At 38.2% G+C, this 24,946-nt stretch overlaps 1 protein-coding gene and 1 long non-coding RNA gene across 2 annotated transcripts; both read left to right on the top strand.

Moving 5' to 3' along the window:
- The first annotated feature begins 21 nt into the window (after positions 1–21).
- Positions 22–8,833, top strand: LOC113009591 (fibronectin type III domain-containing protein 7-like). Its single transcript, XM_026147995.2, has 12 exons — positions 22–424; positions 1,859–2,119; positions 3,025–3,285; positions 3,754–4,017; positions 4,518–4,772; positions 4,857–5,114; positions 5,266–5,520; positions 5,809–6,063; positions 6,809–7,069; positions 7,275–7,304; positions 7,440–7,489; positions 8,211–8,833. Exons 1-11 carry the CDS (start codon positions 139–141, stop codon positions 7,469–7,471), a joined length of 2,418 nt encoding a protein of 805 aa, XP_026003780.2. The 5' UTR covers positions 22–138; the 3' UTR covers positions 7,472–7,489; positions 8,211–8,833.
- A 1,398-nt stretch (positions 8,834–10,231) lies between these two features.
- LOC113009592 (uncharacterized) lies at positions 10,232–12,101 on the top strand. The gene is made up of 4 exons (XR_003270211.2): positions 10,232–10,319; positions 10,511–10,771; positions 11,080–11,105; positions 11,452–12,101. It is a non-coding gene; the product is annotated as an uncharacterized LOC113009592 (long non-coding RNA).
- Positions 12,102–24,946: the final 12,845 nt, after the last annotated feature.

Raw genomic sequence — 24,946 nt, 5'->3', positions numbered from 1 at the left:
TTTTATCTTAATTTGCAGGCTGCAGCCCAATCAGGTACTGTATGTTGTCTTTTACTATATTCAACTGTTGGCGGTTTATCACAGAACAAGAAAAAAAAACTTGACTTGTCTGAAAGAATCTTTTTCTCAGGGTGCCAGATGTGTCTTATAATGATTTTTGCTCTACCTTCATTAGATTTTAAAGTGTCTGTGTTCTCTGCAACATCAAAGACTGTGACTCTCAGATGGACCAGGTACTCTGGAGCCACTTCATACCAGATCACTGTAAAATCACAGAGCGAACTTGTCGCTTTTGCATCATTTGGTCCAAACACAGTGATGGGCTCTGTTACCTCGCTGCCTCCAAACGTCATGTATAACTTCGTAGTTGAAGCAATGAGTGGTTCCCAAAAACTCAGCACTGCATCAGTTGAATCATCAACAGGTGAGACTTCATGCACTTCAGTCCATGCTCATGCTGTTTAAGATATGAAGTATACAGTCTTGTGTTGTCCTTCACTATTTATTTCTAAAACAAAACGTTTTTAAATTAATTTTATTGAACATGACTTTGTCCTAATAAGTTGTTCATTTCTAGAGGGTCCAGGCTGTGTAGCTGTTGCATAGAAATGCAACCAGTACCTTTTTAAAGTTTGGAGAACACGCTACAGCAGCTGATGAACCCAATGTATACCACAATGAAATCCTACAGTATTTGTAGCAAGCTTCATTTCTGTTGCATCGCATAAGAGTGTTAAGATTGTAGCTTGTAATTTGAATGGAAAAAATAGAACTGATTCATTATGAAAAGGATGTCATTTAGGAAGTAAACTTTCCAGTGTTTCTTAAGTTTTTAAAACTTCCTGCTCGACTGGTAATACCTATTATTAGACTTTTATTACACAGTGTCTTTAAGTGTCCGTTCTCCATAGAGTTCAATGTTGTTAATTTTGAACTTACAGTTTCCCAATTAATGTTATTTGAGTAGTAAATTTCAAAGAATAGCCTGTGAAGCTCAATGGGTTAGAACAGGGGTGGGCAATCTCAGTCCACGAGGGCCGGTGTCCCTGCAGGTTTTAGATCTCACCTTGGGTCAACACACCCGAATCACATGATTAGTTCGTTACCAGGCCTCTGGAGAACTTCAGCACATGTTGAGGAGCTAATTTAGCCATTTAAATCAGCTGTGTTGGTTCGAGGACACATCTAAAACCTGCAGGCACACCGGCCCTCGTGGACTGAGATTGCCCACCTCTGTGTTAGAATGTTTGTAAAGCTGCCATGTTTAGGCACACTGATCACTGATCTAAATAAAATTATGTACGGCAAAAAGCTATGCCGGAACCATAAAAATAAGTAATTTTGCAATGCAAATATAGCTATCTAGATCTGTTGGCAGTTTTACTGCTAGTATTACTGCCATTTTTCAGGCTAGCATCACTAGTATCACTTGAGACATCACTAGTAATAAACATGTGATTTATAGTTATGTTCAGTAAATGTACCAGGGGAGATTCACAGACGATAAAGTATGGGGTAGTTTTGGTTGCTTTTTTAATTAAAAAACCACTTTGGCACTGATCACCACCTGCACTCATGTATATATCTTTCTACGTAGCACTTTTAATTCTTATTCTTATTTTTATTTTTTTCATGTCTATTTAAGCGTAATTTATGACAGTATGTTTACACTGAAGCACCACAGCAATTTCCTAATGTTGTAAACCTGCTCAATATTTGGCAATAAAACCCTTTCTGATTCTGATTCTTAATTAAACCACTTAAATCTAAAGTTCAGCACGCAGACACATACAGTAAAAATTAACTTAAGAGTGGACTTGATACCATCCCTGTTGTGAATTGTTTGTGCCTCTTTCAGCCCCTGATATGATGGAGCCCATTCTGACAGTGAAGTCACTGGATAGCACAACCTTGACAGTGGAGTTTAACTTGAGAAACGGGGTGTCTCATTACATCATACGTGTCGAGAACAGCAATGGCTTCTTCAGAGAGGTTGCAGCATCCTCCTCTCCAGCTGAGATTGAGTCCCTTGTGCCGTACACTGAGTACTCGCTCAGCATCATGGCTGTGAACACTGCAGGCCGCAGCCAGCCCTCAATTCCTGTAACTGGAAAGACAGGTGGGATTTTCAAATTACTCGTGTGAAATGGGTCTCACACCCCATGCCCTGCAGAGGTCACTTGATCTGTTTTATTGTCTAAACAGCACAACCACTATATTCAATTGTACAAGTGAAAGGTACAGTATACACACTCATCTTCAACCCTACGGGCCTCTCTGGCATCGGTGGTAACCATACCTGACCCCTCTATGTCAAACATAAAGAGCTGAACTCTTCCTGAGTAAAGGGTTACCAGCTCTAATCTCATCTTTACGGGGGGCAACATTCGATTCTCACGAACATGAAACATGAACTTGCAGCTGTAGCCTCTCAGCGGTGCAATGAGTTTACTGATCTTGCACCAGTCAACAGGTCTTGTTTAAAAATTTCTTAAGATTGCACCTGTTCAACTAATCCAGTCACTTTGTGACAATCATTTTTTAATAATTCAGAGAAATGTCCTCTAAACTTTTTCATTTATGCAAACTTGATTAACTTGAAACAGAAATGAAGACAAAGTTATGTGACTATTACCAAAGTAATACAGAGTTTATCTATTAATAATACTGATTACTTGCTTAATATATTAGTATTAGTACAGTTTTCATCGATAACATACAATTACTTGAACCTTTCACGCTTTAATACTAAGCAACTTTCAAACTGATTCTTGAACGTGAACACAATCAAACTCTGAAGCTCTGCTTCACCTAAAATGATCAAAGAAAATAACATAAGCGCACAGTCTGAATATGTAACAACTGGCAAGAGCTCTAAATGTTGCACCCACTATTAAGTTGACGTTACACTGACTTCCTTCACATAGTCTTGGATTAAACTTTTGGACTTTCAGTAATGTGCTACAGTATTCATCCCCCACACCAGTTACTACATATAAAACAGTCTAATCTTGTCTTTCACAGTTTTGGCTCCTCCTCAGCTTGCGTCCTCCTCTACGAGCAACAGCAGCATCGTTCTATCCTGGGATCCAGTTGCTCATGCCGTCCAATACACCGTGTCCATATGCAAGCTTGATTCAAACATAAGCATGGGCGTGTACAACACCTCCAACACCAGTTTGACCTTCTCCGGCTTGGATGCTGGCTCACTCTACGTCATAACTTGTTTTGCTTGGGATCTTGAAGGTCGAAAGGGAGACAGCTCGAACATTAAACAGGCTACACGTAAGCAGGCACTGAGACAGTTGTCTGTTTGTGACTGTACACTTTGTGTTTACTCTAGCATACAGAGTGTTATTCAGTAAGAGCCCTGGACAGCATGAAGAATGCTTAACCATGATCTAGGGTCAATGCTGCAAAGCAGTAAAGCCACCAAAACACACACAGTATTATAATTCTGAGGAGTCTTACTGTGGCAAATTATCCATAAGGGTTAATGAACATGCTGCTTAAAATATAGGAGCACAACAAGTATGAAATACTTGCTTTCTAAACTTAGAACCTTGAAAACTTCCTGTTTTAGTAGACATTTGAAAAATATAATGAAGTAAAAAAGCAAAATTTTCCACTTAATTACAACAAATAAAAGCATGCATTCAAAAATAACCAAATGCAGTTATATCACACTGGTTCCCGTGTCTACTCCAGTTTAGTCCTTCGCTGGTTTTGTTTTTATTTTTTGTCATCTAACAGGACCTCGGACCCCAGCGTCTGTCAATGTGTCTGTGGTGATGAATGGCAGTGTGGCTGGACTGTTGGTGTCTTGGGAGCCAGACCAGGAGGTCTATGGACCCATTGAGTACAATGTGATGAGTGACCTAAACTTAATGTGTAAGACCACATCCAGCTCCTGCACCCTCTCAGTAGTGGGGTGTGGAGAGGTACACACCATCCAAGTCACTGCCTCAAATGAGGCTGGGCCCAGCTATCCATCTAGCCCTGCAGTCTTCATCACCTGTGAGTAGAAGAGATATGAATGTGTCATCCACATAATGTTTTTTAAAAATACTGGAATTACCTTCCGGGTATGAAGCCGAATGCAGAAACTTGTATTGTTTCTAATGCATTGATTTAAATTAAGATTTATATTCCATATGACATGAAAAACACCCAAATTTAATTCCACATTACAAAAGTTGAATGTATCCTGTAAAATTAATGACCACTAAGGGTAACTATGGACCAATGGTAGCAATACTGAACTCTGACCCTTTAAAACCACAACATTTTAAAACTCATAAGCAGATAAAACAATTTCAACATTTTTTTTATATCACACTGTTTATATATCTTAAAGAAAACAATTTATTCATTAAAAATCTTCAAACTTTTAATAACTACAATGCAAAACATGCTATAAAATATGACACACAAGTTTTTTGTGTTCTACACCGAACCCCTACCTGACTCTATGAGTGTGTGACTGTGATTAAATTCCCTGCCGTCTTGTGCTGCAGTCCCCTGCCCACCTGAGTCTTTGGCACTAGTGGAGTCTTCAGAAGGCAACTGCACTCTAACGTGGAAAACCGTGGCTCATGCTGACAGCTACATGGCCCTTATCGAGACAGCTGGCAGCAGTGTGGAAACCTGCAACACCACCAGCAACAACTGTACCTTTCACTGCCCGTGTGGGCAAACATACCTCCTGTCTGTGCTGGTCTTCAACCACGCTGGCAGCAGTCCTCAAGGACAAGTTCTCAACTACACCACTTGTAAGTAGCAGCAGAAAATTATACTTTTTAGTCACGATGAGATGCATTTTCTTCACTCTCTGATCATTCATAAACTTCTTTTAGTGGTGTGTTGCCCAGAGGATGTGTCAGTGTCAGCGGTGAGCACTGACACTCTGGACATCAGATGGATGCCCTCACGGGGGGCAGTGCTGTACGAGACCCGGGCTGCACACAGTTCAGAGGTCATCCTCTGTAATGACACCGCACCGATGTGCGTCCTCTCTGGCCTCAGCTGTGACACTGCCTACAGTGTGGTGGTGATTCCCTGCAATGATGTGAGCGGTTGCAACCTTGCTTGTAAAGCTCACACCAAAGACACAGGTAGAAAACTTGTGTATATAAATAAGGGTATAAAAACATATCCAAGGAGAAAAAGTCCACAATATCTAAAAAAAAGATGTCTCCTCATAATTTTGAGGGGTCCTTAAACAACGTGGACACCATTAACTCAGCCTTCTCTCCATTCTCGAAGCTCCCTGCATGCCAAACAATGTGATGCTCAATCCAAAGAACTCCTCCTGCGTCACAGTCAGCTGGACAGCAAATAACAGGGCTGCTAATTACACTGTAAGCGCAAATGGAGATGATGACAAACACACCTGTAGCACCAATAAAAGCAGCTGTGACATCACTGACCTTTCCTGTGGCTCCACCTATGAAGTAAGCGTCGAAGCAACCAGCACAGCTGGTCCGAGTTTACCCAGCTACTCTGAGTTTCTAGAAACAGGTGAGCAGTCGAATGCTGTCGCTCACGAACGGTCAGTGCTGCTTCCTGACCTTTCTTGCTTAACTTTACAACTTTGCATAACTTCATATGTGACTTTATTCCAGGTAATTATACGGGACCTAAAAGAGTTTATGTTCAATTAAACACTTTGCCCATCTTTACATCAATTTTTCTAGTTTACAAGAATTATATTTAGACACTTTTGCCTAGCTGCAATATAAAAATATACTGAACTGTACATTAATTGATATGTTATAACTATTTCCCACACCTCATCTTCTATCGCAGAACCGTGTTGCCCAGTGAATCTGACGGTGGATCAGGTGACCCAGGCAATCACCAACGTGTCGTGGTCTCACGCCAAAGGGGCACGCTTGTTCATCGCCACTCTGACATCATCACGCGGTCATGCCCGCTGCCATACCCAGGACTCCCACTGCCTCATGGGATGCATCACCTGCAGCACCAACTACACTGTCACCATGGAGGCAATCAGCCATAACGGACGCAGGTCCAACTGCACCTATCAGGGTTTCTCATCAAGTGAGTGATGTCTTCTAATAAACCGTGACAATAAGTAACAAAGAGTGGTCAGTGAAAGATAAAAGAAAACATAAAACAGAAGAGGTGTGGACAAATTTAAAGGCTAAAATGATCTGTCAGAGAGCTCTGACAAGTTTATTAAAACATGCACACATCTATTGTGGTTTTACTTTGGTTACTCGTTTGAAATATGTACATAGTTTTAAATAATCATGGCAATTTACGTGCATATCATGCAATGACCCAAAGGATAAGGCATCAGACTCCTCTAATGGCTTTGGTCACAACCCCCAGCCACCTGCTGATCAAACCTTCTGTTTACCAAGGACAGCCAATCCAAAGACGGCTGGCTTAAAAAGAGGGTTGCCATCAAAGGAGAAAAGTTAAAACAACTCTTTTAGAGAGAGGATGAACTGAGGATCATGTGAATCATGCAAAATTACTAAAACAGAGTATAAGACTAAAAATATGGAGGTGCAAAGGAGCGTAGTAAGTCACGTAAAAAAACTAATTTATGACTTAAAGGCCTTTATTTTATGTATTGAAGTAAAAACTTACGAGGAATTGTGGAAATTTTTTAAAAGTATCAAGATAAGTGTATACAAACAGAAGATATGCCTACCGAAAAAAGAGCAAAACCAAAGCTGTTACAGTCATAGTAATCTGTTTTTCTTCAGCCTTTAATTGCAAAGTAGTATTCTAGTCAGAAGACATGCATCACTTCATTAACATGTCTTTGTCGCAGGTCCCTGCTGTCAGTCTGGTGTCAAATTATACAGCACGTCCAGTAACTCTCTGCGGGTTTACTGGCGCAGCACTGGGAGCAACCACAGCTCCATCGCAGAGATGGTGGGGAGCAACAGCAACTACAACTGCACCGCAGCTCCTGGAGACAACAGCTGTGACTTCGGCAGCGTCCAGTGCGGGGACGTCTATCATGTAGTGGTCGCTCCACTCACACAAGAGGGCAGCAAAGTCCAATTCTGCCCGGAGAGACTGTACTCGGGTAATTCAAAGTGAAATTGTATAAAATTAGACTTTGTGTGTATTTTATTTTCCATTGATTATATTATTATAGCGATCGCTTTCACACATTTTTCTCATTACTTCCATGTTTCGTCAGGGTAAAGTTTTATATAAACATGAATCAGTAACTGTGATTAGAAAAAAAAGTACCTCAGATTTAGACTTTTCTGTTTCTGCTCTTTTAGTCACCTGTTTAGGAGACAACATTGGCACAGGTAAGTTTGCCATCTTTCTAGATTTTTTTGAATTTGGATTCAAAAAATGTTATTTTGGATTGCATTAGATTGTAAAAAAAAAAAAAAAATGCATGCATTTTTTTTCTAAATATGCTTCAATCTCTTCTCCATCAGTTATTTACAGAGGGAAGAGAAGCGTGGACTAGCATGTTTAGCAACAAATGGTAAGCAGCTGGCTAAAGAGAGCGCATATAAGCTATAGCAGTGGTGTCAAAAATATAGCCCGAGGGCTCGAATCAGTAAAGACTTCAATCTGGTGCACTGGACAGCTTTGGAAAATTTGAAGGAGGAATTTTTAGCTTTTCCTGGTGATAAAGATCCCTGATACCCACAGACATTTATACTACACTAAAGTCTAACTGTTATAGATCAACATATGGGTAAAAATAAAAAAGGACATTTTCTCTGAATTAAGTTTGATGTTTTGATGTTATGTTTGAGTTCCCAGAACCTTTTCTGTAATTTTACACATGTATCATGCAGAAAAAAAACTACACAAAAGGTATGAAATATAAAAAGATGAAAATTATTAAGATAAGATTCAAAAGTCTTCCATCTGAAACTTTGTCAGCACCACTCCTTTTTAAAAAAAAAAGTACCATAAATGCCACATACAAGTATCAGAGTTCACTTTCTGTTTTTATGGTGCTAAACTGTGGAACGGTCTATGTCTTGAATCTATGATAACATTTTTAATGACAGTTAAAATAATTGACCATCTTTTGTCTCTACCGTCTTGTGTATATTAATGTCTATCTTCTGGCTACAAAAAACACAGCGACACTTGACATTGTTGTCATCAGATTTGAGCACATTAAACCAATGAGCACAAATATTGCAGGTCAGTATTCAGTTTTCATGGGTTTTGATCTTTTTCCTCGACAGAAAACATGTTCATCCTCACCCCCATCCTCACCGGAATGATCCCAGCCTCATAAATATATAGAGAAACAACCACAAATGTTTAGCCATGAAACATGTTGGTATAATGTTTGATGATTTTTATGTGGCATAGGAAAGCAAACCCACAGTCTGCTCCAACATTTAAGATTCAAATCTGTGATCTGTGAAAATCACACATTAAAGTTAAAGTAACTAAAGTTATGTTAAATTGGGGAAATTCTAAATTAATTTTAACCACAAATTACTGGATTTAATAGGAAAAAGATTTTTTTTTAAACTGTTAAAAATTGCAATTGATAGTTGATAGTAAAACATTTACCATGCTTGAATAGCTAATTCAAACTACATATGATGGATTTTTCTTCTTCAGTTCAAGAAATTTGTCATAGAGATGACTGAAGCACAATAAATGTGTAGCTCATTGTCCTCCTGACAATCAAGGAACACGAACTGATATATTCATCTTTAAATACACGATTTTTTTCCCTTTTAAAACAACAGTTCTCTGTTTTATATTGTTAGAATGTAATGAACTGCTTTCAGTACGTGTCATTGTCTCAAAGTGATGGAAATTCCTGGTAATAAAGAACTCCCAGCATCATCATCATATAGTGTTTTGTTTTGGATGTAGATATGTGATCTGTAAATCAGGATGCTGATAATGCTTTGTTAGTTAGATCTGTTTAACAGTCACATGGCAGCAGTTACTATATTCAGCCTGTCCTGCTGACATTCAAACCAAGCATGAGAATGGGCAAGAAAGCTTGTTTAAGTGAATTTCAATACATTAAACTGATGATGTAGAAGTCTCAAACACTCATAACCTCATGTATCAACGATACATTTGGCTTTAAAGGGTTAATTCTGTTAGAAGCTGTTTTGTTGTTTCTGAAACTTTCCCTTCTTCAAGATCAACTGTATTTTCTTCAAACTGATTACACATCAGTGAACACTTGGCTCTCTGATGAGAATGTTATATTTGGTAAGGCAAACAGCATCATCTTCATCTTTGTGTTACATTTGAAATTTAATCAAATCTGATCACGTTGGGTGACATGTTTGAAGTCTGGACTTACATGCAGGTAATATGTTAGACTGGACTAAAATGTTACAAGTTATAGATATATTTATCAATACATTTATAAAGTTCTGACACTGTAAGTGAACCAGAAAATCGGATAACCAAGTTGCAGAGAAAGCAATTTATGAAGAGGTCCCAGAGCTCTGTGCCACTGCCTCCAGCTCTCCCATAAACAGAGGTCTCTAAAATCAGAAATTTGGCCTGTAACATCTTTTGGTTTTCACACTCCCCTATCTCCAGAGAGTCAAACATAAATGGACAATCATACATAACATACAGTAGCTGTAAATATAGGGATTGTTTTTTAACTCCAGAGTATAAAAGACATTAATCAGAATGTCCTTGTGATGTAGGAGTTTGTGGTCTTTCCTTTTTTGCAACCAGCCTCAACTAGACAACTAGAGTTTGTGTCACTCCCACATTGGCTTCATTTTTCAGCTCTGCCAGTTGCCACCTGTTTCAAATGTCAAACCTTGAGGTTTTTTATTAGGTCAAGCTCAGTAATACCGGGAAAGATACACTGGCTTTATATAATGCATTGAAAAAAGTTTTCAAAGTCTCAAATTACAAAAATAGTTCCCAAACACCAGACATTATTCCTGCTGAAAAACTGCTGCCACGTTTTACATTGAAAACAGAGAAAACTTCCCTCCATCCCTCTTTTTGTTGATTCAGGGCATCTCTGGTTGCCTGGGGCTGCTGGAGGGGCAGCCTGCCCCCATTTAGGGAATACTGATTGGTTCTCAGGTTGAGTGGACCAAAGCTTAAAAGAATCCAGCAAACGTTTTGTATTTGACTCCCTTATATAGTAAACTAATTTTAATCCCGCTCTCATTGTTAAAGATGGGGTTGTTGGGAGCCATAGGCTTTTCTTTAGCTTTGATAACTCTAACTCAGGTAAATACAACTTTTAAACTTGTTGAAATTTATCAAATGATCAATATTTATCAATAACCAAAGAAAAATAATGTTCTATTGTTTTTATTTGCAGACACATGAAGGTGCAGAAGGTAAGAAAATGAAAAAAATGTCATTTAAATAATCTATCCATTTTTTAAATACAAAGGCATGATTGTGAATAAAAAAGCACTACAGATGGATTCAAATAATAACAAACTTTTTTTGTGTGTGTAGCTGCATTATTTGCTCCTGTACAACCTTTAATAACAAAGCTTACTGCATGTGCTTCCATTTATTCCAGGGTGCAAAATCTTGTCAGCAAGTGCCTCAAATGCATCATCAATTCTAGTAAAATGGGAAAAGCACGCTGGAGCGACCAGTTATATTTTGGAGCTTCGAGAGAAAAACTCTCCGCAGTCTGCACCGATTACAGCGCCCATATTCGGACACCAGACTGAAAGGAACGTCTATGGTCTAAAACCAGGAACTGAGTATAATGTGACTGTCAAAGCTTTTGTCTTCTTCAGTGTGGCGTGTGTGAATTCAACCCTGGCTTCCACAGGTAAGTTCAACATTTTTATCAGGGGTCAGTGCCCACATGCATAAATTCACGTAAAACTGCAGTATTTATAAACACATCAAATACATCCACAATGAGCTGATAAATAACTTCAGTGACCAAAAAGCTATTCATAAAAGAATACCTCATAAAAGAAAAGCCAGTTGTCCCTTTATGCTAGAACGGTGCTATTATGCACAGACTTAATACAGATCAACACTACTTAGCACCCTTAAGGGAAATTATTAAAATCACACTTTAATAGCATTATGGTATTATTTTCTAAATCACTTCACTCTTCTCCTCCGCAGTGATTTAAAGAAAAGAAAAGCACATGGTAAGTGAATGTATTATATCTGACATGTATCTTTGTGCTTGAATAAACAGGAAAAAAAAACCCATTTGGTGAAGATAGAGACTCTGTAATTCCTTTGTGCTTTTTTAAATTTAAGTTTTAAAAATATGGCAAATGATTTTAGCTAGTATCTGCAAATTTCTGCTATGTTTTGTTTTGTCATTTTTCTTTGCACAACGATGAAACACAGTTTGTAATTCTGTGTTGGCCACACTGACATGTGTACCTATATGTGCACATGAGTGACTTACAATAAAGAAACAAAAAAAACAAAAAATACCGCAAACTGAATACAATGTTGATGTGTCTTGATGTTTTGCTTCCACAGAAGATATTACACAACATATTCATCATACGCTAATACACCACAGGAAGAAAGTCGTGCTCCTAAAGGAACAAATGTCAACCAGGAATCAGTCATGGAGCAAGAAAATGAGAAATGGTTTTGTTAAATGATTTTCATGTGTTGAATGAAAAAACAAGTGTAACAGCAGTTCTTTCTGTGTGTTCTGCTCAAAATATATCAGAAAGGGCATGTGGTGGAAAAATCTGCGTAACCACACAGGTGTAGCTACCTGCTGTAGCAGCTGCTTGTGAACATGGGAGAGACCTCTTCTCTTTTTTAAAGTTTAAACCCAGGCAGGAGGCATGTTGGTGATGAAGTGCTAAAGAAGACACCGCTCTGTGAATCTTTTCCTGATCTGCCTGTTTGCTTTAAATTCTCTTTGTGCTATTTATGATTATGAGAATTAAATTTTAATTTTGTGCAGCATGTGTGTAAAAATGAGCCTACTGCAGATAGGTGGTTTCCAGCATCAATTTGCATTTGAGAGTAAATAATTAGTTCTTGTGTAATTCTATGGTAATAATTATGCAAGAAATATCTTCTCAGTGACAACATGTTGTATTCTATTTATTCCATGTCAATAGTGAATCTAGTTCTAATAAAACTGAATTAAAGTTCTTTAACAAAACTGATATTCATGCTGTTGGTTATCAATGCAAAACACCTTTACTCAGTACCATATTCACTCAAACTGGAAGCCAAAATGATTACCTCTCATTTGTTAATACACATCATTCCTTCTTTCTACCAAATACCAATGATTGGAAAATTACTCATTATTAGAACATCTCTTATTTCTGTTAAAGATTTTTGTTTCCAGCAGAGATGCAATTACCTGAAATGTAAAGCTGAACGTCATCAGTATGCAGACTGACTTTAACAATGAGGGAAGCTATATTTGATGTTAAACCCACAATTACAGTGAGTTAGAAGAAATTCATTGCTGCAGTTCAATATTATGGTGTTCACATATTTTTAATCACCAGTATCGCAGAAGAACACACAGAGAAGAGAGCTCAGATTAATTAAACACCCTACAACGTGCCTTTACATGAGACAGCCCATATGGAAAAGAAATAGTAAAAACTTATATGATTTACTCATGAAAGTGGCCACTTTCTCATTACTTTCATATATTTTTTTAGTAAGTATCCAAAACATACAAGTTTCATTATATAATTATTCAAGGGATCTTATATCTGTTTTCACCCTTTATGCTTTACAAGTTTCACACAAGACAGATACAAACTTTATAAGATTTATATATATCTTTTCCATATGGGAGCTGCACCTCTGCAGCTTTGCACGGCGCTCCTCCCAGAAACATTGGTTGCCATGGACTTTTTCATAGTGCAAGTTTCACTTGGCTGAAGTCTTTGAAATCACAAATGGCTCTGGTATTATGTTCAGCGTACTGTGAACAGTGCTGGTTATCAGTAAGGAAACTGTAACTCTCTGTAGGGAATAGTTGGCATTGAATAGTAAAACATGAGCCATGACTCTGGCAAAAGGCATTTTGTCGAGACATCTAGATCTTCGCAGCTTGTGTAACAAACACCAAATTGAGATGTATAATTTCCTTGCAAAAAGCACGCACATAATAAAAAAACCCACCACATTAACATTCATTTCTCAAAGCACTCAAAACATGAAGGGAAATTTTTTTCTGTGTGTCCTCAAACCTGTTGAGGCTTTCTCAACCTAGGCTAACTTCATGCCGTGATGGTGACCGTGAAACCATATTTTGTCACAGTATAACATTTCATCAGATTATGTCTCATGAGGTTAAAGAGACATTTAGTAGTCAGGGGAACCCTGAGTTCCAGTGCAGGGCTGCAAACAGGAAATTACTCAGGAATCATTCAAGTAATCATTACATTTGTGAGCTCCTGTAGATTCTTCTCCGTTTATAGGCGTTGCTCAGCTGACCTGTGCTGCTTCTGTGGCTTTGACATTTACTGCTCTTTGTGAATTTAACAAGCAGTTTTCCACGATGTATGGAAGCAGTTGTTACACGAGCCACCGTGGCAGTTTTCCAACCCTTTGTCAGTATAAAGCTAAAACTTGGCAACTGTTGCTAAAGACCATCTTCACTTTCAATTCTGCTCAACTGCAACCAAAGTCTTTCTAGAAACAAATCCTGCCACGTGGCAACCTTCTTAAAAAGCATCCCAGAACCTATTTAGGAACCTCTTTTATTTTCGCGTATGGATGTACTTAACATTTGAGTTTATTCTGTTAGTAAAGTAAAAGTGGTGTCAATGATTACAACAACTTTTCATCTAACTTCCACATCAGAAAGAACTACATTTTGGGTGTGGAAAAGTATGCCTCTCTCTTCTATATTGTTCATTAAAGTATGCCTTTGTGTCTTACTTTGTGCCAAACTGTGCCATTTCCTGTATTAGGTGCAGTGTAATTAAACTGTGGATGAATACCTGGAGAAAGTACCAGACTGAAAAACATATTTCCATAATGCTGTGAAACTTCCAACAGATGTCTGAACAATGGCCTTCATCATAGTAGGGCAGTGGTTCTATAGCTTCTTCTGCTATGTCCCTTCCATTGTGCAATTTACAAATAATTACATTTCATCCTTACAGGTTGTATTTATCAAGTTTATTTCTTTATTTATTACAAAAAGTCAACAGCTTTGATCACTTATTTTGCAGAAAATACTTGAACTCTACTCTAACTCAAATCCTTCAGTGATGAGAATTTTAAATGCATTATTCTAAGTTTCTTCTTTTGATTCACAGCATTTCTCCAGTATGCACATAGTTATGGTTAATTTCTTGTCAACATGTTCTTATGTTCTTGTTTTAGACATTATGCTTGACAAAAATGTAAAGAAATGTGATTATTATTTAAACATGAGTTGGTTAAGGTGCTGGGATGACATGTTAACACCTAGCAGTGAGCATAAGAACCTGACGTGAAAGAAAAATGAACTGTTATTGATTAACATAATAATTCATTATTATTATTGTTATCACCATCATACAGATATAACACGATAAATTATGAAAAAATGCAATTACGCACTAACTGAAATCAGTGTGAATTTTTTCTATATATTTTTATTTTAGCATGTGCATAACATCACTAATATAACCACTATTATATTGTCTAGGGTACACTGTATGTTATACTGAATAGATGATGATGACTACCTTAAACTCTAATATTACTTGATTAAAAGCAGCATTTCCTTCAACATCATCTGCACCATTTTCACTTATACTTCTTTCAACAAAGCAATGTCTCATTTTAATATGACTCACTTCACCAGATAGGTGGCTGCTTATTTGTGTAACCATAAAAAGTGAGGTTGGAAAACTGCAAAGTGCTCCTATAAACCATTACATTCACAGTAAAACTACAGTGTTTTGTACACTACTGCTCATGAAAGTGTTTTATATTGTAAAGAAATACTGTTATTTTCTGCAGAAGAAGCAGTGGCCTTCAGATTTGTAGAAACAGAGAAAATAAAATGTCTGTCTGAAAAAAGTTTTCCATTTTTCACATAATGTGTGTTTTAAAAATGTTAGCTAAACTCCAATAAAATGTTGGGGTTTACCATTTACCATTTCATGTTTTTACTCTGGTCATTCACCCTCCCTGCAGGAGACCTATGCCCACCAAATGTCAGGGCTCTGTGTGCGGGCAGGTGGAGAATGTGGATCCAAGTGCAGAACTCAAACACTAACTTGAAACTCAAAACCACAGCTTTATTGCTGGCACCAATAAAACAGAAACCAGACATGAACAGACTAACTGGACCACACAGGCAGGATCTGAGGGTACGACGCAACACCGAGCATGGGAAAACACAGGGCTTATATACACAGGGTAGTAACGGGGGAATCGGCAACAGGAGGGAGACACAGCTGGGAGAGATCAGGGCTAACGAGACAGGGGGAACAAAGCCGCACACACTAACATAAGACAAAGACTTTCACAATAAAACAGGAAACATGAATTACAACTCAGAGACACGGACTCAACACAGAGAGACAGAAAATGACACATGGAACTGAACTATACATGAAACCACAATTCCTAAAACATGGATAACAGAAATATGAAACTCTAATAATAATCATCACGACCACAACAAGAGAACAAGAAAACACTCCATGATGCAAAATTAAACCAAAACATCATAAACTCAAAATACTGGGTCCAACGGACCCAGAACCATGACACCAAAAGAGCAAGCACCTAACTTTGAGACGCCCTAGGGAAATCAGAGATTGAATATATGTATCCTACCAAGCAGCTTTCATGCATAATATTGTCGCTGATTTGAATGCAGCTGTCATTAATTCACCTCTAGGTTCCTTACAGTGTAAAGCCAACTTTATATAAAGATGAGCGTAGCTGTTGTGAGGTCAGAAGTTGCTTTGTGGGCTACTGTTTTGGAGTGAAGAGAAAAAACATTTCCAGCATCAGGCTGTAAACATGTTTATTTCTGTTCTAAAGTTGTGCATTTTAACATGGGCGTGAATTAGCATTGACTTGCTTTTAAACTGAAGTGGCCATTCAAGGATCTGCAGTTTTTGTTATCTGGTCAATGGATTCATTTTTAACCACTGGAGATCACCGCTTGGTGAGAAGCCAGAGGCAGAAACAACCCAACCCTTCTGTGTTGTAATGTCATTTTATGGAGGCCGATTTTTGGGAAGTTGCAACACAGGATCCTTAACACCGACCTGTAATATTGTCTACCTCAGGACAATATCACAGCTAAAATATCAAGATGTTCACATCATTTGTTCATAATTGCTCTTTTGCCTAAGAACATCTAAAGTTTCCTCACAGTATTCTAGCCCATATCCATTTTCACACTGACTTCCTTTTTTGTAATACACGAGGAGGAACCATAGGCCTTTATTCAAGTGTGACAAAGATCTTTTTCAGCCCAGCATGTAGCCTACATAATGTCAGCTCTGGGATTAAGATATCTAGGAAGAAATCAGCTTCACTTTTTGTTTGTACTAAACACCTGCAAAAATTCAGTTTATGAATTACTCAAGTTAGTAAATCTCTGTGCGTTAGGAAGTTCATCCCATCTAGATGAAGTCCCAGTTTACAAGTTTACATTCCTGACTTTAGTTTCAGGTGCATTTCTTTTCTTTGCTTAAGCAGCCCCTCCCAAGTTCAGGTCATTTACCGCGCTCTCATGTATTGTTTCTTGAAGAAAAAGAAACCACTAAATGAATAACGATGTGTAAACATTCAGTTACTTCGACAGAAAAGAAAAAAAACAACTGAACAAATGAATCAATCATGCTTGGGTTAATGAGCAGTAAGGCTTAATAGGTCAGTAACATTATGTCGCAAACTACGGCTCCAAATATTAGGTACGACAATGCTGTGTTAACATGTGACATATGACTTATGTGGATGAATTAATATTTTTTCTCTTGTGATTTAATAAACACGGCTGAACTGAGAGATCCTAAAACTAATCTTTTGTTTTCTGTAGTTTAAAAAACAGAAGACTTGCCACAATGTCATACAATAAATGAATTCTTATCAATGACTTTGAACAACAAAAAGACTGTTTGATATTGCAAATAATAAACACAACATAATAGATACTACAAATAGACAGCAAGGAAAATGCCTGGATCGAGGTTATGGCTGCTGATAGACTGAATAAGAGGAAAAAAGAGAGAGGAAGTGAGAGAGGGTGATGACCTTCCTGTCATCCTCATTTCAGGTAAACTCTCATCCATTTATCCATCCCGCCCTCCATCCCTCCCTCATGCTGTGTTCCCAGGGCAGCTTATGCTGCCTGGGGCTGTTGGAGGGACAGCCTGTCCTCTATTTGAGGAATACTGATTGGTTCTCAGGCATACTGAGTTAAAGCTCAAAAGAATCCAGCACACCTTTTGCATTTGACTCCCTTGTATAGTAAAGTAATTTTAATCCCGCTCTCATTGTCAAAGATGGGATTGTTGGGAGCCATATGCTTTTCTTTAGCTTTGGTAAGTCTAACTCGGCTAAATATAACTTTTTATGTTAAAATCTATAAAACTGAAACAGTTGTATGATTTTTCATTGTTTTTATTTACAGATACTTCACATTGCAGAAGGTAAGAAAATGGAGACATTTGCGTGACTATGCAGGTCAAAAGAGCTATGTATTAGCATAATTTGGTCATTTTTAAACTTATGACCATGATAATGACTAGACTATAATAGAATAGAAAATATCATTAAAGCTCAAGATGTCACACTGGCTTCTGTTCAGTGTGACATATATGTGGCTGTATTATTTGTTGCTGTGCAACCTTTAATGTCAAATTTTATTGCAGTGCATTTCCATTTCTTTCAGGATGCAACATCGTGTCAGCAAGTTCATCAAGTGCCTCATCAATTTTGGTAAAATGGAAGGAATATCCTGGAACAACAAACTATGTTTTGGACCTTCGGGAGAAAAACTCTCCACAGTCTGCACCAATTATAACGTCCATATCCGGATCCCAGACTGAGAGGAACATCTTTGGTCTAAAACCAGGAACTGAGTATAATGTGACTGTCAAAGCTTTTGTCTTCTTCAGTGTGGCGTGTGTTAATTCCACTCTGGCTTCCACAGGTAAGTCCAACATTTTTACAACAACACTGATTGATCATGATTGAGAATACTGTCATTTTTTATGTTGACTTCCTTTAGCAGTTTATGTGAAATAGTCTCGCCTGCTCTTTCCCACCAGTCCCTGACACATCACAGATAGTTGAAGGGCAAGCACTATCAAGTACTTCAATCAAAGTAACATGGACAACAGTGCCTTCAGCACAGAAATACTATCTAGAGGTGTACTCTCAGACCACTGGAACCGTGATGAACTTTACATACACCAACACCACAGCTGTGGTAAGAAACCTGCAGCATTCCTCCAACTATGACTGCTATGTCTACACAGTTAACCAGGCAGGCCTGGGAAGCAGAAGCAAAGTGAAGACCATCACAACCTGTAAGTGACCAACTTCAATTAGAATGTAGAAGTGTTTTAGGGTGGATGGGTATTTTATAGTCGCTCTCTGAAAAACAGGTAACTCTTGCAAATGTTTGGTAAATTTAAAAAAGAGAACGTTCAAAGAAATCTCATGACTTTTTCAGGGGGACAGGAGCAGATATTCCAAAATAAATGCATAGAAAGTGAAAAATTACATTAAAGCTATGCATTTATAAATGGTAGCTTGACCCTTTTTAATCAAAGGTCTCTAAGAATTAGAAACTTGTGTAGAAAAAGTATTTCACTGATTTGTGTCAACTATTTAAGAGTATTTATATCTGAATAAATCCCACTCTCTTTCAGTGGTGCAGCCTCCAGTCGGTATTACTGCAACACAGACTAACCAGGTTACGGCAAGAATAACGTGGGAGCCTGTGAATAGGGTCCTTTTATACCATGTCAGGATTCGCAACCTAGATGATCCCAGCAGTCAACCCTCTTCATACAATGTCTCAGACACCAAGCTGGATGTTCAAGGCATCCTCCCATGCTCCACCTATCTGATATCAGTGTTCTCATACAGCATGTTCTTGGTGCCGAGCGAGCCCACGGACTACACATACACCACCAACAGTGAGTCTGCAGAGCCACACAATATCAATAACTTGGTGATTAGGATCTAGGTCAGCCATTCTCTCTGAAGCGTCCCTTTCAGACACTTAGAATATGATCCTCAAGGACAATTCAGATGTTCTGAAAACCTATTTGTTAGGTTAGGTGGAGGCTGATGGGAAAAGAGACATGTGAGAAGATTATTTGGGTTTTATAGCACTCTACTATTAGATATGAGGTTTCCCTTCAAATACAGATTAGAGGCAATGTAGCATCAAACATCAGTGAAATGATATAATTTTCTGAAATAAAATTATATTAATGCGTTGCTTGCAGAGCTGACACCTGTTTCATCAGTATCAGTGGACTACAGCTGTACCACTAACTCTGTCACCGTGTCTTGGCCGGCTGCTTCGGGGGCCACGTCCTACAGGGCCGTGGCAGTTGGCAGTAATGGCACACAGCTGGAATGCACCAGCCAAAGCACCAACTGTCCAATTAAAGAACTGAGCTGTGGCCAGGAATACAAGGTGTATGTAATGCCCATGTCAGACAAATGCAAGAACTTCATCCACAACACCTCAGCTTCTTTTAATACTGGTGAGACCGAATAAACACACACACACAAAGAAAATAAAGCAATGGGGTTCCCTTTAAAGTCTGTTTTTATCAGGGTTTTTATGAAGTGTGTAAGCAGCATACCCAACCAGCTGAGCCTTTGTTCACAGCGGGATTGTTTCCTTCTTCAGCTGTAAAAGCTGAAATAATCCATTTTGTTTTAAATAAGGAAGAATCTGAGAGCTCATATTCCAAATACACGTATAGGTTTGGTATTGAAAAATCTGGCATTTTACTTTTAAGTTTTAAAATAAAGAAGCCAATCTGAAGAGGGACTAAAAAGAATGAAGAAGAAATATAAAGGAGTTTGTTTTAACAAAGAAATGTAAAGCAGTGATTCTCTATTGATGTCCCACAATTAGGTATAATTGTCCACAAATCAAGCATAAGGGGCATAAGGTGGTCTAGTAAGTGGTCACGTATTTCAAGCTTCTACCTTGTAAGGGAACTTCTATAAATGTCAGACTTTCAGAAAGCTGCTCTTGAACTACTGGAGACAATATACAACTCTTTTCATAAGATCAGCAGAAGGCCTCATCCTGTTACACAAGCATGTGTAAAATGTTTTTAATGCTCCTTTAGATTAGACGTTGAAACACTGAACATCTTTATCGGGAGAGACGATTCATAACTAGCAGTATTTTTACCTATTGCATGATTTCTATTGGTAAATATTTGGCCCTCCAGCAATAGTCAACTGGATGTCAGGACTTTATTGTCTATTTTGGGCAGGCAGTTAATCTTTTCATCTCACATATCCCTCCATTCAGTCGGGGATCTCGGAGCTGAGAGTGCGTGTTCAGCCCCACCCAATGGGTCACATTGTGCTTGGCTAAGTTGTCGTGACTTGGATGCTGCTGAATATAATTTCATGACAAGCAGCTCTAACATGTCAACCACCCACGTATTTAATTCGGGACAATGAATCCTTAAGTCAATCGAGTGATAAAACACCTTTTTAAAAAGAGCAAATCCCTGGAAAGGGCAAAGAAAAACTCTATTTTTTATAATAACAATAACGAGCTCCACCAATCAGCTACAAATTAATTTTAAGACAAGGATTGATGTCAAATTTAAGAAGAGGGCTTTTTCCAAGTATATTACACCCACTTGTTTTTACCTCAGGATAGCGATTACTGGTGTCACATTGGTCTTGCGCCTAATGGGAATACTTGTTTACAAGTTTTTCATTCCAAGTTCACACACTTGTTTTAGTGATCACTAGGCGTCTCCTTTGAAAACTGGGTCTCCTTTTGAGATTTGCTGTCTATATCATATTGTGTTGTGTTCAGCCAGTTAAGAATGAGCCTGTGTTTAAGTGAAACCTGAAACATTATACAGTGAAAAGCAACACTGGAGCGCAATCTTTAGTATCAGGGCGTTTTAACCTGAACAGAGATTTGAGAAGTTCACCTTTGATGAGGATATTTAATCCAACCAGTTTTGTTTGTTTGTTTTTAGCTCTCCTGCTATCCATCCATAGATAGCTCTACCATCCATCCTTTATATACAGCATATACGTCATGTCTGTGATGTGCTATTTTTTTAAATGACTCTATGTCTTCCCATCAAGCCCCTTGTCCTCCAGCCAACCCGATGTTGTTGCGGGACTGCGACACTGATGTCATCATTTTTTCATGGAATCAGACAAACGAAGTAAACCACTACTTAGCCAGGGCAGTCGACTCCAAGGTATTATATTTTAGATTTACAATTGCTTATTTTTGTCAAATAATAATTGCACAACCTTTTTTCCGCCAATAAAAACATCTTGCTGAGAACTGAATGAGAAGATTAATTTATTAAGCTTTAGAAAATCTGGTAGGCAGATTTCATGCAGAACTAGATAGTCTGTATGAACATTTCCAGCCAGTTTCTTAAACTAGCTTTGCTTTTTTTTCTTTGCTTGTTTAACACTGTCTTTCTCATCTCTTCAAATTCCCAAGACTTTATCTACCTAAGTAGAAAACAGAATCATAGAAGTTGGATTTCAAAAAGAAAGTTTATGAGAGTCTTGGCATACACATGATCTTAAAGTGGTCAGATCAACAGAAACCTAAAAATTTTCCCTCAAATGTTGACCTTTGTGATAAACTAGAACATGTAAATTAGCACTGGCTAAATATTAAATATTCTTCTTTGCACCCAGGGAATGGTCAGGCAATGCATGACTCAAGGAAACAATTGTTATTTCACAAATACATTCTGTGGACGGTACTACTCCTTCACAGTTCAATCTGTGTCTGGGAGTTGCTCAAGTGGCTTCAGCTCTCCTGTTGGCGTTCGCACAGGTATGATTTCAATAAATCTGCAACATAATTTTGGGTAACTAATGTCCCATTTTCTAGTGAATGATTTGACAAATTTATCTGACTGGGGCTAACTATTTAAATAGTCTTTTATCTGCAAATGATTACATTGTTAACATTCCAAATTGTAACAGTTTTTGAACAGGAAATTTAACGTATTCCTGGTTCTGAGAGAAACTGAAGTGCGTTCTCATATCAGCTCTCTGTGATGAATGTGATGAATCCAATTTACAATTCAATATCAGTTGTGTTCAGCTTCTCGTTTATATAAATGCAAACATTTTAGTACATTTATGCAATTCTTTATTTCCACTCTTTCCAGCACCCTGCATTCCGCAGAATCTGGAAACAGTAGCCGACTGCAGCGTTGACAGTTTGCTCAGCAAGTGGGACAATGCTGAGGGGGCACTGTACTACACCGTGGCAGCTGTGGGCAACTACAGAAACAGCAGCTACAACTGCAGCTCAGTGTCCAACAGCTGTGTTATGAAGGGCGTCAAGTGTGGAGACCATCTGACCGTCACCATCAGATCTTTTGACAATGACTGTCCCAGTCCAACAGTGCTGGGGCCACCGGCTGAGACAAGTGAGGAACACATGTTAGAGCAGGGGTGGGCAATCTCAGTACACGAGGGCCGGTGTTCCTGCAGGTTTTAGATCTCACCTTGGGTCAACACACCTGAATCACATGATTAGTTCGTTACCAGGCCTCTGGAGAACTTCAGGACATGTTGAGGAGCTAATTTAGCCATTTAAATCAGCTGTGTTGGTTCGAGGACACATCTAAAACCTGCAGGGACACCGGCCCTTGTGGACTGAGATTGCCCACCCCTGTGTTAGCGCCTCAGACATCTGCATTTGCATTCACTCCATTAATCCAAAAGAGCACAGACCCATTTTTACTGCCAGGAAAACTATAGTAGAGCCGATGTTAAAACTTTAACATGACTTTCCTCAGTGTGTAAAGGGGCAGTGACACAGGTTCTTATGGGTTAATTGGTTTATACAAATCTTAATGATAACTAAGATTTTATCAGTAAAACATATTTAGTATGCCAACCAAACCAATCTCAGTGTTATATTTACATATTTGCATATTTCGATTAATTAAATGTTTATTTTTAATAGCATTGGATTAATTGAGCCAATATTTTATATGCAACAGGATAATCTGTATTGTATCTACATTACTCTAAGTTGCATTACTGCAAATTCAGCTGTTTACATATTAAAGTATGATAATAATAATAAAAAAAAAAGATGGCTCACAATTTACTTACTAAAGAATCAGTGTGTAGTATTTAGTGGTATCTTGCGTTGAGGTTGCAGATTGCAGCTAACTGAATACCTGAACCTTACCAAGCATGTAAGAGAACCTATGGTGGTAGTAATGTTTACACAGGTGGTTCAATCTAGGCTCAGTGTTTGGTTATAGTAAAACATGGCAGCACAACATGATGCAGTCTATGGTGGATGACCCATTCCTACACAGCTATGCAAGATTCATTCTAAGCTTGACAAATGATTAACTGCAAGTGAAAACATTATGAATATATTATATTACATGTCTTTGTTACATTTTACCAGTGGATATATATAGAATATAGCCAATAAACAAGCAAGTACTAATTCTATTTCCAAAGAACAATGTTTTTTAATGTCTTGCTGCATAATTTAATTGATTATCTTAAAAGTTTTGGACTGTTGGTTTGTTAAAAAAAAACCTGTAAAAGACATGACCTGAAACTGTAGGAAATTTTGACTAGAATTTTCAAGCCTTTTATAAAGTTGAAGAGTAATTAAAAGAAATCTGTAGATGTATTTGCAATAAAAAAAAACAACTAAAAACTAAAAATAGATCGTTTACTTAATTCTAGTACTGTGAAAGTGTTCCAGGTTGGTATTATTATTAACTTGCTTGCTTTCTACCTCAGCCCCATGCACTCCCCAGAACATCTCAGCAGAGAGAAATTGTGCAAAAGACTCCATCTCTGTGAAGTGGGAGATGAGCAACGCAGCACTTTTCTATGTTGCAATGGCAAAGGACAGCAATGGGGTCATTCATAGCTGCAACTCCGTGGATATGTTGTGTATGATCAGTGGCTTGAAGTGCAGCACCAGCTACAAAGTCTATGTTATTGCCTCCAACTTCATGTGCAACAGCTCTGAGAGTGACATGTTTACCATAGAGACAGGTAACCTCTAGTGAAGATGCTCATTTAGTTACTTTATGTAAAAGTTGCCAAGATGTGCATCTTTTTTCTGAGTGAGCATTAATGACAAAAATGTCACAGTCATATTTGCACATTTCTTTTATTTTATTAAAAGTTAAATACAGTTTTGTTTCTTTCTGATTGATAATGGCCCACTTGTGTCATTTCAGTTCCCTGCCCACCAAATAACCTCACTGCCACCCTGGACTGTGCAGCCAATGAGGCTCTGATTTCGTGGCATGGAAGTGTGAGTTCCTACACTGCTACCATTATAGATTCAAGTCAGCGACTTTTAAGCTGCAGTTCCACTGCAACCAACTGCAAAATACCTAACCTGAAATGTGGCGAGCTCTACACTGTGACTGTCAGCCAGCATGACGGCAACTGCTCCAGCATGCCCTCTACGCACATCTACATGGAGTCTGGTAGGAAAATTTTCAAAATACATTAAAAACTGACCACATGTCAATTTGTCAGATCTAGCGTAGTGCTGATAGTCTGAAAAGGCCTAAAATGCTTTTTGTACACAGAAAAAACAGTTTTGATTTATTGTAACAAAAAGGTGTGTTCCCTCGGACTTTCCTGAGACCACAAGAGTCATTTTGCTCCACCAGCACCTGACCAGTAATCACTAACCAGGGGCTACATCCATTTATGAAGTCTAGAGCTTAGCAGTTTGGAGTCAACTGATTTTGACACTAGACAGAGAACTGACCGAGAAACTGAGGGAGACTACACACTTGTACAGTAGACTGTC

Source organism: Astatotilapia calliptera, chromosome 17, assembly GCF_964374335.1.
Source record: "Astatotilapia calliptera chromosome 17, fAstCal68.1, whole genome shotgun sequence".
NCBI lineage: Eukaryota > Metazoa > Chordata > Actinopteri > Cichliformes > Cichlidae > Astatotilapia > Astatotilapia calliptera.
This window is presented reverse-complemented; position numbering and strand designations above follow the sequence as displayed.